This window comes from Cetorhinus maximus, chromosome 29 (assembly GCF_964194155.1).
Source record: "Cetorhinus maximus chromosome 29, sCetMax3.hap1.1, whole genome shotgun sequence".
Taxonomy (NCBI): domain Eukaryota; kingdom Metazoa; phylum Chordata; class Chondrichthyes; order Lamniformes; family Cetorhinidae; genus Cetorhinus; species Cetorhinus maximus.
The window spans coordinates 18988400-19001024 of NC_135907.1; the positions used below are offsets into that span (position 1 = coordinate 18988400).

General features: G+C 48.5%; 2 protein-coding genes across 2 annotated transcripts in view; one reads left to right on the forward strand and one right to left on the reverse strand.

Moving 5' to 3' along the window:
• The window catches only part of LOC144669369 (serine/arginine-rich splicing factor 3-like), a 388848-nt gene that overhangs the window by 241782 nt on the left and 134441 nt on the right, over positions 1–12625 (reverse strand). The window lies entirely within an intron of this gene.
• On the forward strand, positions 578–12003 carry LOC144669341 (putative uncharacterized protein C19orf81). Its single transcript, XM_078531704.1, has 4 exons — positions 578–672; positions 4271–4391; positions 8462–8601; positions 11711–12003. Exons 1-4 carry the CDS (start codon positions 578–580, stop codon positions 11913–11915), a joined length of 561 nt encoding a protein of 186 aa, XP_078387830.1. The 3' UTR covers positions 11916–12003.

A 12625-nucleotide genomic window follows, 5' to 3' on the forward strand; every position in this document is an offset into this window, starting at 1 on the left:
AACACAGGGACGACCATTTTGGACCGAGATGAGGAGAAATTTCCTCACCCCCAAGGATTGTGAATCTTTGAATTCTCTGCCCCCAAGAGCTGTGGATGCTCTGTTGTGCTTATTCAAGACAGAGGTCGAAAAATTCTTGGGCACTAAGGGAATTAAGGGATATGAGGAAAGTGCCGGAAGGTGGAGTTGAGGTAGAGGATCGGCCATGACCATATTGAATTATGGAGCAGGCTCGAAGGGCTGAATGGCCTCCTCCTGCTCCAATTTCTTAAGTTCTTATGTTGCCTTCTTATGTTCTACACAGTATGTACTGTCCGAGCAGGATCAGGCACTGAGGCACACAGAAGGGGATCAGTAGCAAGTATTTGCTGACATTGGCTTAATTAAAGGAACAAAATTTGAATTAAAGAAATAAACATGTCGTCTAACTTTATTAGTAAAGATGCTTAAAGTGTAGTGCTGGATTTATCTGCACATAAATGTTCCTTTCCAATAAGCAATTCTGTTAATGTACACGCACCTCACCGACTCCACCGCTGAGTAAACCAGGGTTGTAAATGTCTGATTGCTAATCAAAATGAACTCTGTCTGTGCTTCCCTCGATCCCAGGCTCGGAGGTCAGATCCTCCTGCAGAACGGGAATTTGCCAAATAATCCGAAGGTTTTGGATTGGTAATGTTTCAGGAAGGAGGTTGAGAAACTTTGACAGTGAGACGCTGTGAAATGTCTGAGTCAGCTGCCCGGTTCCCTCCCTCCATTCATATCCCCGTGTACTTTAATTCAAGGTCCGAGGGATGAGGTCATAAATACTGAAGAGAATGCGGGCGCCATAATGTTACAGACAAGATTAGACAGCCAGGAGTGTGTTAGACACAGGGTAACACAGACTGGAGTGTGTTAGATGCAGACTAACACAGGCTGGAGTGTGTTAGAACAGACTAACACAGACTGGAGTGTGTTGGACGCAGACAAACACAGACTGGAGTGTGTTAGACGCAGACTAACACAGGCTGGAGTGTGTTAGACACAGGGTAACACAGACTGGAGTGTGTTAGACACAGGGTAACACAGGCTGGAGCATGTTAGACGCAGACTAACACAGGTTGGAGTGTGTTAGACACAGACTAACACAGGCTGGAGCATGTTAGACACAGGGTAACTCAGGCTGGAGTGTGTTAGACACAGGGTAACTCAGGCTAGAGTGTGTTAGACACAGGGTAACACAGGCTGGAGCGTGTTAGACACAGACTAACACAGGCTGGAGTGTGTTAGACACAGACTAACACAGGCTGGAGTGTGTTAGACACAGGGTAACTCAGGCTGGAGTGTGTTAGACACAGGGTAACTCAGGCTAGAGTGTGTTAGACACAGGGTAACACAGGCTGGAGCGTGTTAGACGCAGACTAACACAGGCTGGAGTGTGTTAGACGCAGACCAACACAGGCTGGAGTGTGTTAGACGCAGACTAACACAGGCTGGAGTGTGTTGGACGCAGACTAACACAGACTGGAGTGTGTTAGACGCAGACTAACACAGGTTGAGTGCCGACACCAATGGGTGCACAAGGCTCCTCACCACATGTCCAAGAATCTCTCGCCTGCTTTTCTCAGGCTTCACCCGATGGCCTGCTTTTGAAACTGCCCCCACGGCCTTTCCCTTTTCCCTCACTAACCCCAGACTACTCGAGTTTGCGCTTGGAGTTGGGCACGTGAGGCTGGATTGGAAGGTCAGTCAGGGTTCTCGCTCACTGGGAGACCGGGGAGGATCAGTTTGACACCTGGAACGGGCAGAAAGGTTTGGCCCAGAGTTTGCGAGTTCCCACCTCACAAAGGGAGCGTCACCTCACAGGAGAGTTCGAACTCTCGGTCGACATCACAATGGAGGGGTGGGGGGTGGTGGTGTCGAGCGGGGGGTTGGGGTGGGGTGGGGGGGACGGTGGTTTTGAGCGGTGGGAGGGGTGGAAGGGGCAGGTTAGCTACCCTCCATTGTTATTTCTAACATCACAAAGCACAAGGGCCACAGGTCAGAGCACCCCTGACCCATTGTGACCAGGTACCTCCCGACAGTGGAGATATCGCCGATCGGTTTGAGAACTTTTTTTTTATTAAGGGCAGGAAGACCCATTGCAAATGGATTCCACCAAAAATCCTGGTGAGTTCACTTCTGGTTAATTTTGTGGTGAGTATGACGACCATTGTGAGTGAATTTTCACGCTTTTGCGCACATTTCCCTTCAACCTCCCACCCGTCGTTTTCACACCCTATTCTTCCCCTTCCTGGGGACAGCTTCAGTCGCACAATTAAAAAAAAGGAAGAACTTACATTTCTATAGCGCCTTTCACTACCTCTGAATGCCCTCCACTTTACAACCAAGGCAGGGTTTTTGAAGTGTGGTCACTGTTGTAGTTTAGTGGGGGGGATGGGGCAGCAGCCAACGCCTGCACAGGGAGCTCACACGAACAGCAAAGCAATAACCACCAAACAATCTTACATGAGGTGTTGGGGTGAGGGGTAAATATTGCCCAGGGCAACAAGGAGCGCTCCCCCCCTCTCCCCTTCGAAATAGAGGCTGTGAGATCCTTTCCATTCACTCGAGATGGCAGATGTTTGAACATCTCGTCCGACAGTGCAGCTCTCCCTCAGTATTCAATCCTTTTACAAGACAATTGTAGCTTGAACTCCCATATTCAAAGGAATGTAAGACTAGTTTATGAAACTTGTTCTCATAAATTAACTCTTATCATTTTGCTCTGGGGTCAATTCTAGTGAATTCTTTCCTAGGGGATGATTTGAATTCCCAGTCACACAGCAGGCTGCAAATTAACAAGATTGAAGGAGAAGTAGCCAACCAATTTTACTCTGCTTTTGAATCACCTCTCAATCTTCTTATTCTTGAGGGAAGAGAATCTACTTTTACACAACTAAATGAGAAACTCACGTAGAAACTGTGCAAGAAAGAGGTTTCACAGACTCACACACACACGTGCACACTCACACATACACACAGTCACAAACTCACTAACACGCACACTTGCTCAGGCACACACAAACACATTCACACACACTCATTCACATTCATGCACACACATACATACACTCATTTACATTCATGCACATACACAAACACATTCGCACACACACTCAAACTCATGTACACACACACACACTCATTCACATTTATGTAAATACACACACATACATTCATTTACATTCATACACATACACAAACACATTCGCACACACACTCAAACTCATGCACACACACAAATACACACACACACATTCACATTTATGTAAATACGCACACACTCACACACACGCTCACACTCATGCACGCACATACACACACACAAACACACTCACGCGCATGTTCTTACACACTCATGCACACACACTCACGCACACGCACTCACACAAACACACACACACACACACAAACGTACAGAAAACTGGATCTTCTGTTTCAACCTGCGAAATTCACAAACACCATTGAGAATCTGATTTGTGTCCCTCCCAGATAATGCCCACAGCACAGAGCCAGGGGAACCATCCAGATTGAGTTTCAATCTCCTCAGCGAGACCATCAATGCCACCAAAACTGGCCGGTCGACTATCTTCAAATCAGCGTAGGTACAGAGGAATGTTCAAACACAGTGTTTCCTGCAGTAAACTAAATGTGTTCAGGTTCCCCATCCCCAACCCCTACACCATCCCGTAACCCAGCCCAGCCACAAGTGAAAACCATCTCTCTAGACAACTCTAGGGAGAGTTTGGTGTGTGTTGAGTCAGCAGTGTACAGATATCTCCCTGAGAGAGACTGAGAGACACCAGTCAATGTAAAGATATCTCCCTGAGAGAGAGGGTCTGAGAGACACCTGTCAGTGTACAGATATCTCCCTGAGAGAGACTGAGAGACACCAGTCAGTGCACAGATGTCTCCCTGAGAGAGAGGGAACTGAGAGACACCAATCAGCGTATAGATATCTCCCTGGGAGAGAGGGACTGAGAGACACCAGTTAGTGTACAGATACCTTCCTGAGAGAGAGGGACTGAGAGACACCAGTCAGTGTACAGATAACCTTCCTGAGAGAGAGGGGACTGAGAGACACCAGTCAGTGTACAGATATCTCCCTGAGAGAGAGGGACTGAGAGACACCAGTCAGTGTATGAGATATCTCCCTGAGAGAGAGGGACTGAGAGACATCAGTCAGTGTACAGATCATTGTTAAATACAATTCCACAGTGATGTGTCTTTGTGCTGTTTTAAATAGGAAGAAACATCTGAAGCAATTCATTTCCAAGTACGAAGCACTGGATACAGAAATGCCAGGAATTCGGAAGTTTCAGGACACGCCTGCCTCACAGCCTCTGACTGTCTGTGTTGAATGTCCGGTAAAGCTTTGAGTGCATCAGAGTTTACTTTGCATTTTGCCTCGGGTGACTAAGGCTTCGTCGCTGCTCAGGAGCTCACCTCTCCTTCGTATTGCCCCCCTGTAGTTCATAATTTTTTTGAAAAAAATCTTTTTTTTTTAATCTCCTCCTCCCCTCGCCCCTCTCTCTCTCTCTCTCTCGCTCTCAGCAACCCTTCCAGAAGTACCCATCCATAGAGTCCCAATGCACACTCACTGTATTCCTGCAAGTTTACTTCCCTAAGTGCCAAATTCCTTTTGAAATCATTGATCATCACCATCTTTGTGGGCAGTGAGTTCCAGGTCATTACCACTCACTGCTTAAATAATCCTTGTTCAAATCCCATCCCCCTCCCCCTCCATAACTCTGCCTCAAACCCTAAATCTTTGTCCTTGCACTATCGACTAATGGCAAGAGCTTTTCTTTGTCTAGTTTATCGAAACCTGTCGTAATCTTGAACACCTCGATCAAATCTCCCCTCAATCCCCTTTGCCCCAAGGAGAACAACACCAGTTTCTTCAACCTAACCTTGTATCTAACATCCCTCATCCCTGGAACCCTTCGAATTGAGACCTCTCACTCCCTAGGGCGGAGAATCTGAGTTGCCAACCATCCAGGGGTTTTTACTGTAGGACGATGGAACTTTCTCCACGGTGACACCACAGCCAATCAGAGTGGACTTGCCAACCAATCAGCACCCTTTTCTCCTGTAGTATAAATTGTGATAGTTTGAAATTTGGTATTCTTGTGTTTGTCCTGATGTGTGAAAGACGAAAAGCTTTGACAACACATCTCTCTTTGCAACAATATACAAGAACAATCATGTTTTGAATTTTGCCAGCGCGCTTTTGAAACATAATTTTTAAACATGTGTTGTCCCTTGTTTCATTTCCTTTTCAATTTCCGCTTATTATTGGGTCAAATAATATTGGATGGGGTAGGGTAAGGGCTGTTTGATTGACAGTCAGGTGCCATCCAATCAGGTAACACCTCATGTTCTGATTGGCTGAGGGAAGCTGGGGGCGCCATGATGATGGACAAGTCAAACAACCAAAGGCAAGTGTGGGGGAGGCAGGATGGTTTTGGGGGGGCGGGGGCACGGGGAGTTGCGGGGTGGGAATAGGAGGTCATGTGAGGGAGTGTCCAGGAGTCGGTGCAGGTAGAGTTGGCAACCTCTATGTAGAGCCGCGGCTTGAGTAATGTGGCTCTCCCCTTCAACTTGCCAACACCTCAGGGATGTAGCTCTGGGATCCCATCAGCTGGTGATTAAAGTACAACATGCTCACTGGTGTTGGTAAACAGTCAGGGTGATGAGAGTTAATTGCTGTATAAAGTGCTCATTATCTGTGGAATTCCTATCATTAGCGAAAGGGCGGAGACTTGGATATTGTTTCTGGTTTGCCAGCAATTCACGCTTATAATTCCGAAAAATGAAACAGCTGGAAAAAAAATTGCTGCCCAGTCTTTCCCTCCTCCCTGGAGTTTGGCAGGGCTACTGACCCACAGGGGTCAGCACTCCCTGGTACCTCACCCATAGGCCGACGGAAGCTCAGACAGCGAGTGGCATGGGGCTATTCACCATGGGGGACTCCATCCTAACCTCTTCCCCACCCCGTGGTCGAGAGGCACCTTTTTCCCGACAGGGCTCCCTGGGTGACGATTGGGAGCAGAAACCCTGGCCAATGCCGTGCCTCCACTGCCCTGGCAAGAGGTCAAAGCAGCTCCCGCCACAGATAAGCCAGGAGCCGTTTCTGTCTGCATCACTGCGGTTGTGGTGCTGTCAAGACTGGTGATATCCAACCCCGGTTGTGATTGGTTTAATTCATTTATGAGGCTAAAAATAAAATCTAAGATACAATACCATGGCCATCTCAAAGGTGCTTTACAGCCAATGAAATACTTTTTTGAAGAGTAGTCGTTGCAGGAAATGTGGCAGCTAAGTTGTGCACAGCAAGCTCCCACAAACAGACAATGTGACAATGATCGGCTCATCTGCTTTTTTTTGGTGATGTTGGTCGAGGGATAAACATTGGTCAGGACACCAGAGAGAACTCCCGCTGCTCTTCCTCAAAATGATGACTGGGGCAATCTTTTCAACAACTACCCAAGAGGGACCAACAGAGCCTCAGTTACTGCCACAGCTCAACAACGGTACCTCTGACATTGCAGCACCCCCTCAGTACCACAACAGGGGCCTTGGGCTGGATCTTGTGTTAAAGTCTCCAGAATGGGACTTGAACCCACAACCTTCTAATGCCTGACACAGCAACTGGGACTGCAAATGAATGGTTCACCTCTGCCAATTGCAAACCTGCTGGAATAAAAGTGGGAGGGGAGAGGATAGACTGTGACACCTTCTGTAGATGAATATCCCTGACACTCTCACTGGCCTTCAGAGTGAGGTCGCTTGGAAGGTGATGGTCACTGGCTTAGAAGTAGGGAGGTGATGCCCTCCTGGTTGATCAGCCCCTTGACACTTAGGGCGGACTTTTCCTGGCCCCAGGATGGGGGCTCGGAGACGGGTGCAGCGAGGAGTTGGGGTGAGGGGGTGTCGCATTGCGTCAACTGCCGGACTCATTCCCATCGGCGTTTCTGCCAAACGGAGAGGGGAAGCCAATTTAAATCATGACGGCCCCAATTAGGGGCAATTTTCCCAACTCGCTGGCATTTTACCTGTGGTGGAGTCACCACCAGCCCACACCCCACCGCAGGGGAGGCTGCCATGTCCTTGGAGGTGGCCTCCCTGCGGCAGTGCGGGGTGGGGGGGGTGGGGTGGGGGCACACCAGTCGGGGCTGGGGGCTCCATCCCACAAAGTGGGGGCCACAAGTAGCAAAGGCCACCACCGCCCCCCCCACCCCACCAAAACCCCCCAGCCACCCAAACGCTGTGCCCCTCTGTTCTGAGGGGCCTGCCTGGCTTGGCCCCTCCTCTGACTTTATAGCTGAATTTTATGCCTCCGAGGGTCCGACCCCTTATGAGGGGCCCTTGCGGGTCACCGACCTGCCTCAGCAGCGCCCATCTCTCTCTCTCTTTGGTGAGGCTGCCGAGGTTCTAGAGCCATGAATGGGCTGTCGGCATTGGGAGCTGGTCTGCATCCTTAATTGGATGACCAGTGTGGAGGGGGCCAAACAGGGGGAGAATCGTTCTACCTGTCTGGTTCCTGGTGAGCGTGGGTGCAGGACACCCATTTGTACCTACATCAGGTTCCCAAAGTCTGAGGCAAAATCCCATGGTCGGGATTGTGGGGAAATGGTGGCAGAGTGGCAATGTCACTCTACTAATAATCTAGAGGCCCAGGCTAATGCTCTGGGGACATGGGTTCAAATCCCACCATGCCCACTAGCACAATTTAAAAACTAGTCTCCATAATAGTGACCATGAAACTATTGCTGATTGTTGTAAAAACCCATCTGGTTCACCAATGCCCTTTAGGGAAGAAAAAAATCTACCATCCTTACTTGGCCTGGCCTCCATGTAACTCCAGACCCATAGCAATGTGGTTGACTCTTAAATGGCCTAGCAAACCACTCAGTTCAAGAGCAATTAGGAATGGGCATCAAATGGTGGCCTAGCTAGTGACGCCCACATCCCATGAAAGATTTAAAAAAACAGCCTATAGTCTCAGGTGTGATATAATGGTGGGCGGAAGCTGCTGCTCACCAAGAGCAGTCCTCATTGTTGGGAAAACGCGGGAGGGCGGTGACAACTCCCAGGTGCAACAGGTCAATCTTGGGTTGCCAGCCCTCCAGGATTGCCCTGGAGGCTCCAGGGGTCAGGGGTCAAACTCCTGCAAAGGTAAAATCAAAGGAGCATTTACAAAATATTTTTTCATTCATAAAAGTATTGAAGGTGGGGGAAAGAGGGTTGCTTGATTGAAGATCAAGAATCATCCAATCAGACAACAGGCAGTCTGTTGGCATTCCAATTGGGTGCATTAGCCAACCAATGGTGGGAGAGTTGGGTGGGGGGATGGGCAGGAAACCATGTGACGAAATTTGGCTGTGCAAGAGTTGGCAAAGCCTCATTGATAACTTGCCCATGTTCCTTACAGCCTGATCTCGACCTCACGCACCAGGACATCATGACGGCAGCTGAGAGCGTTCTCCCCAACGCCTTCAAGTTGGGGAAAATCACCAGCATCCGGTTCGAAAACGTCAATGTCATCTGCGGCTCTTCAGGGCTGAAGAACAGGTGAGGGGGAGACTCTGCCGACTGACCTTTCAAGGCAGGCTGGGTGTCCGCATAATGCCTCAGTGTGGGTCGAACGGGGTGGGGGGAGCAGCTGCCCTGGGACTGCCTCTCCCTTGCGAAATGGGAAGCGATGCTACCCAAGGGCATCTACAGGCAACAATCGTGCATGGCTGCGATGCCTCAGCTGTTGAATAGTTATAGTTGGCATCACACTTGTTGTGGGCTCACCTGGAGGGGGTAGTGGATAGTGACTGGTGCTTGTGCGTGACCCACGCACTTCTCCCACCCTCCCCAAATCCCTACCTAGTAAGTTGTCCCATTCCACTCCAGTCCCTGACCCCTTTCTCAACCTCTCCTCCAGAATAAAAGCTCATGCCACTGGACATGCTACAGGTCCTCCTGTTAAAACAAAAAGCAAGATTCCAGTTTGATCCTCTGCTCTGATACTTGGTGTCACCCTCTTTGCCTGTGATGAATAGCAGAAGTGTCACAATCCATTTAATATATATCTATAAGATGTGACGGTTCACTTTAAATCACTTTCTAGAGAGGACACATATTTCTGGCAGCTTTGTAAAGTGGCACTTCAAGTCTATGCTTCCTACGTGAGTGCATTTTTATTGCAAAGTCACATAACACAGACTGGAAGAAAAGGCTTTCCACCAATCATAGCCCTGCCAGCAACAGGTCAGCTCTTGAAGATATTTTCTCTTTTTAAAAATATTTTTAGTTGATGGGATGTGGGCATCACTGGCTGGGCCAGCATTTCTTGCCCATCCCTAGTTGCCCTTGAGCTGGTGGTGATGAGCCACCTTCTTGAACCACTGCAGTCCATGTGGTGTAGGTACACCCACAGCGCTGTTAGGGAGTTCCAGGATTTTGACCCAGCGACAGTGAAGGAACGGCCGATATATTTCCAAGTCAGGATGGTGAGTGGCACGGAGGGGAGCTTCCAGGTGGTGGTGTTCCCATGTGCCTGCTGCCTTTGTCCTTCTGGGTGGTAGTGGTCGTGGGTTTGGAAGGTGCTCTTTAGGGAAGACAGTGTCAGACCAGTTCCCTATCGGGAGCCATTCTCCATTGATGGGTGAGGCTGATTATCTCCCTAACTTCCTAACATTCCATATGTTTGTGTCGTTTCAATTGTGGTTTTTGTTGGGATTTCCCCGAGGGCTATTATTATGTTACCTTCTTGAGGAGCCCTCTCACCTTCTCCCCTGGAAAGGCGAGTTTCTGTTTACATATGAACATATGAATTAGGGGCAGGAGTAGGCCATTCAGCCCCTCGAGCCTGCTCCGCTACCCATTAACATCATGGCTGATCTGCTCGTGTTTCGAATTCCACATCCCCATCTACCCCCCCCACAGCCTGTGATTCCCGTGCCTGGCAAGAATCAATCTGCAGAAAATGCTGGATAAACTCGGCAGGTCGGACAGCGTCTGCGGAGAGAGAAAAACAAAGTTAACGTTTCGAGTCAGAGCTCTGAAGAAGGGTCATACGGACTCGAAACGTTAACTTTGTTTTTCTCTCTCCGCAGACACTGTCGGGCCTGCTGAGTTTTTCCAGCATTTTCTGTTTTTGTTTCAGATTTCCAGCATCTGCAGTATTTTTCTCTTATCTAAGAATCTATCTACCTCCACCTTAAAAACATTCAATGACCCCGCCTCCAGCGCCTCCTGAGGCAGAGAGTACCAAAGTTCCTCTGAGAAATAATTTCTCCTGTTCTCTGTCCTAAAAGGGTGATAGCTAATTTTAAAACAGTGCCCCCTAGGTCTGGACTCACTCATAAGAGGAAACATCCTTTCCACCTCCACCTTGTCAAGACCGTTCAGGATCTTATATACCTCAATCAAGTCACCCCTCTCTCTTCTGAATTCCAATGTTCGAAGATCTCCTATTGGCCCTAATCGGATGACATGCCACCCTCTGGCCAGTAATTGGCTAATTCGGCCACAGGTCACTGCTGGGTGACCATTTCCCATTCAGTATGGGTTTTGGTCTCCTTTTTGACCCTGACATTGGAGTCTCCAAGCCCACGGGTAAAATCTTGCCCTAGATCTCACATAGAGACTCCATGTGGGTCCTTTAAAAGCAGAACTATCAGTCAACTGCCTGGTATGAGGATTGCTGAGAAGGTTAAAGGACAAAGCGAAGTCTGATCACATGAGAGGTTGGCCAGGTCACATGACTACCATTCCCCCCTCTTCATTACTCTCACATCGCCGTTATCTCAGCCACCCTCTAGTCACACCGCAGAAGGAAAAAAACAGTTCTTGCCAGTACTGTTTCCCAGTTTTACTGGTGTTCCATTTTAAGGCATACAAGACCAGTTTGGACCAGTATTCTTATTTCCCAGTTTTTACTGTTTTCTCCTTCTGGGACACATTTTCCTCTCCATAGCTTGCCCAGCTGTCATATTTTGGCTTCCTGTTTCTTTTTCTCACTGTGGGCTAGCAGGAAGTCAAGGTTACCAAACATTCACAGGCAATTCGAAGCCCGCTATTAAAATCCTGGGCTCTGTGGTCTTAATAGAGGGCTTTCGTTCTTGCTATGAATGCTGGGAGAGCTCTCCCTTCATTGTTGGCTCTGCCTGCCCAGGAAGAAATCACAAGAGAAAGGCAGGCAAATGGCTGGGCAGTAGATTGAGGAATGAGCTTGTGAGAGTTGGTGGAACTGTAACGACAGAGCGAGAACAAGTCATTCGCAGCCTCCATTTTGTACACATTGTCAAAATGTACTTGCCTCAATCCTGCCAGGCCAGCACAAATTGGATGGTTTCTCAGCACTGAGGGAGCGCAACACTGCCAGAGGTGCCGCCTTTCGTGTGCGACATTAAGCCAGGGCCCTATACATTCCGCGATCCTGTTTCAAAGAAGAGCAGGGGAGTTCCCCCAATGTTCTGGCAAGCATTTGTCACTTCACCAGCATCACTAAAACTGATGATCCAATCATTATCACATTGCTGTTTGTGGGAGCTTGCTGTGTGCAAATTGGCTGCCACGTTTCCTACAACGGGTGACTTCAGTTCAAAAAGCACTTGCTAGGCTGCGAAGCGCTTTGAGGATGTGCCAGGCACTATAGAAATGAAAGTCTTTCTTTCCTTGGCTGCAGGTGGCTAATAAACATTTCGGATTTCCAAACCAGAAGTTTGTTCCTCAATACTGGACTAGTCATCAAGAGCATGTACATGGCAGTGCAACGCTACGATGACCTCTTGATGGAGGATTACAAACTTCACCTACGCAGGGCAATGGCTCAGAAGAAGATCCTGGAGACGCTCAACGAAACGGCCAGTCTGGGCGTGAAAGCCAGGTAGACTCCAAGCCGACTCTGGGTTCGGGGGTGGGTGGTCTGGGATGGCGGGTGGGAAAGGTATGTCTCAATCGCTGCTCAGTGTTCATTAGAAAATAAAAAAATTGTAAAATAAATAAATTATTGTTTTTTTTTAACCTGTTGCCCTGTCTTTTTATTCATATCTTTGTTGAGGAATTCCAATATCAAAAGGAGGAGCTCCACTTGTGATTGGGACTCTTAAACTAGCCATTCCCCTGTCAGGCAATGTTGGGACAAGTGCAACATAAGTACACTGTCCCTTAACATCCGGTGCAGCATGAATTAGATACAGAGTAAAGTTCTCTCTATGCTGTCTCGTTCAAGACTGAGATTGATAGATTTTTAGATGCTAAGGTTTATGGGGATAGTACGGGGAAGGTGGAGTTGAGGTAGGAGGTCAGCCATGATCTGAGGGAATGGCAGAACAGGCTCAAGGGGCCAAATGGTCTCCTCCAGCTCCTATCTCTCATGCTTGTGTACACACCGCCAAGGCCCACCTCCTTTGTTTGCTTTACGTTTTGTGACACTTGGAGTGGATGAGTCAGAATCGCTTCAGCATGAAAGCGTCAAAAACAAAATGGCGACGTGCGTTCAGGCGTTTCGGCTCATTGGGACTGGTGAATGCTCTGGGGCCACGGGTTCAAATCCACGGCAGCTGGGAGAATATAAATTCAATTAATTAATAAACCTGGA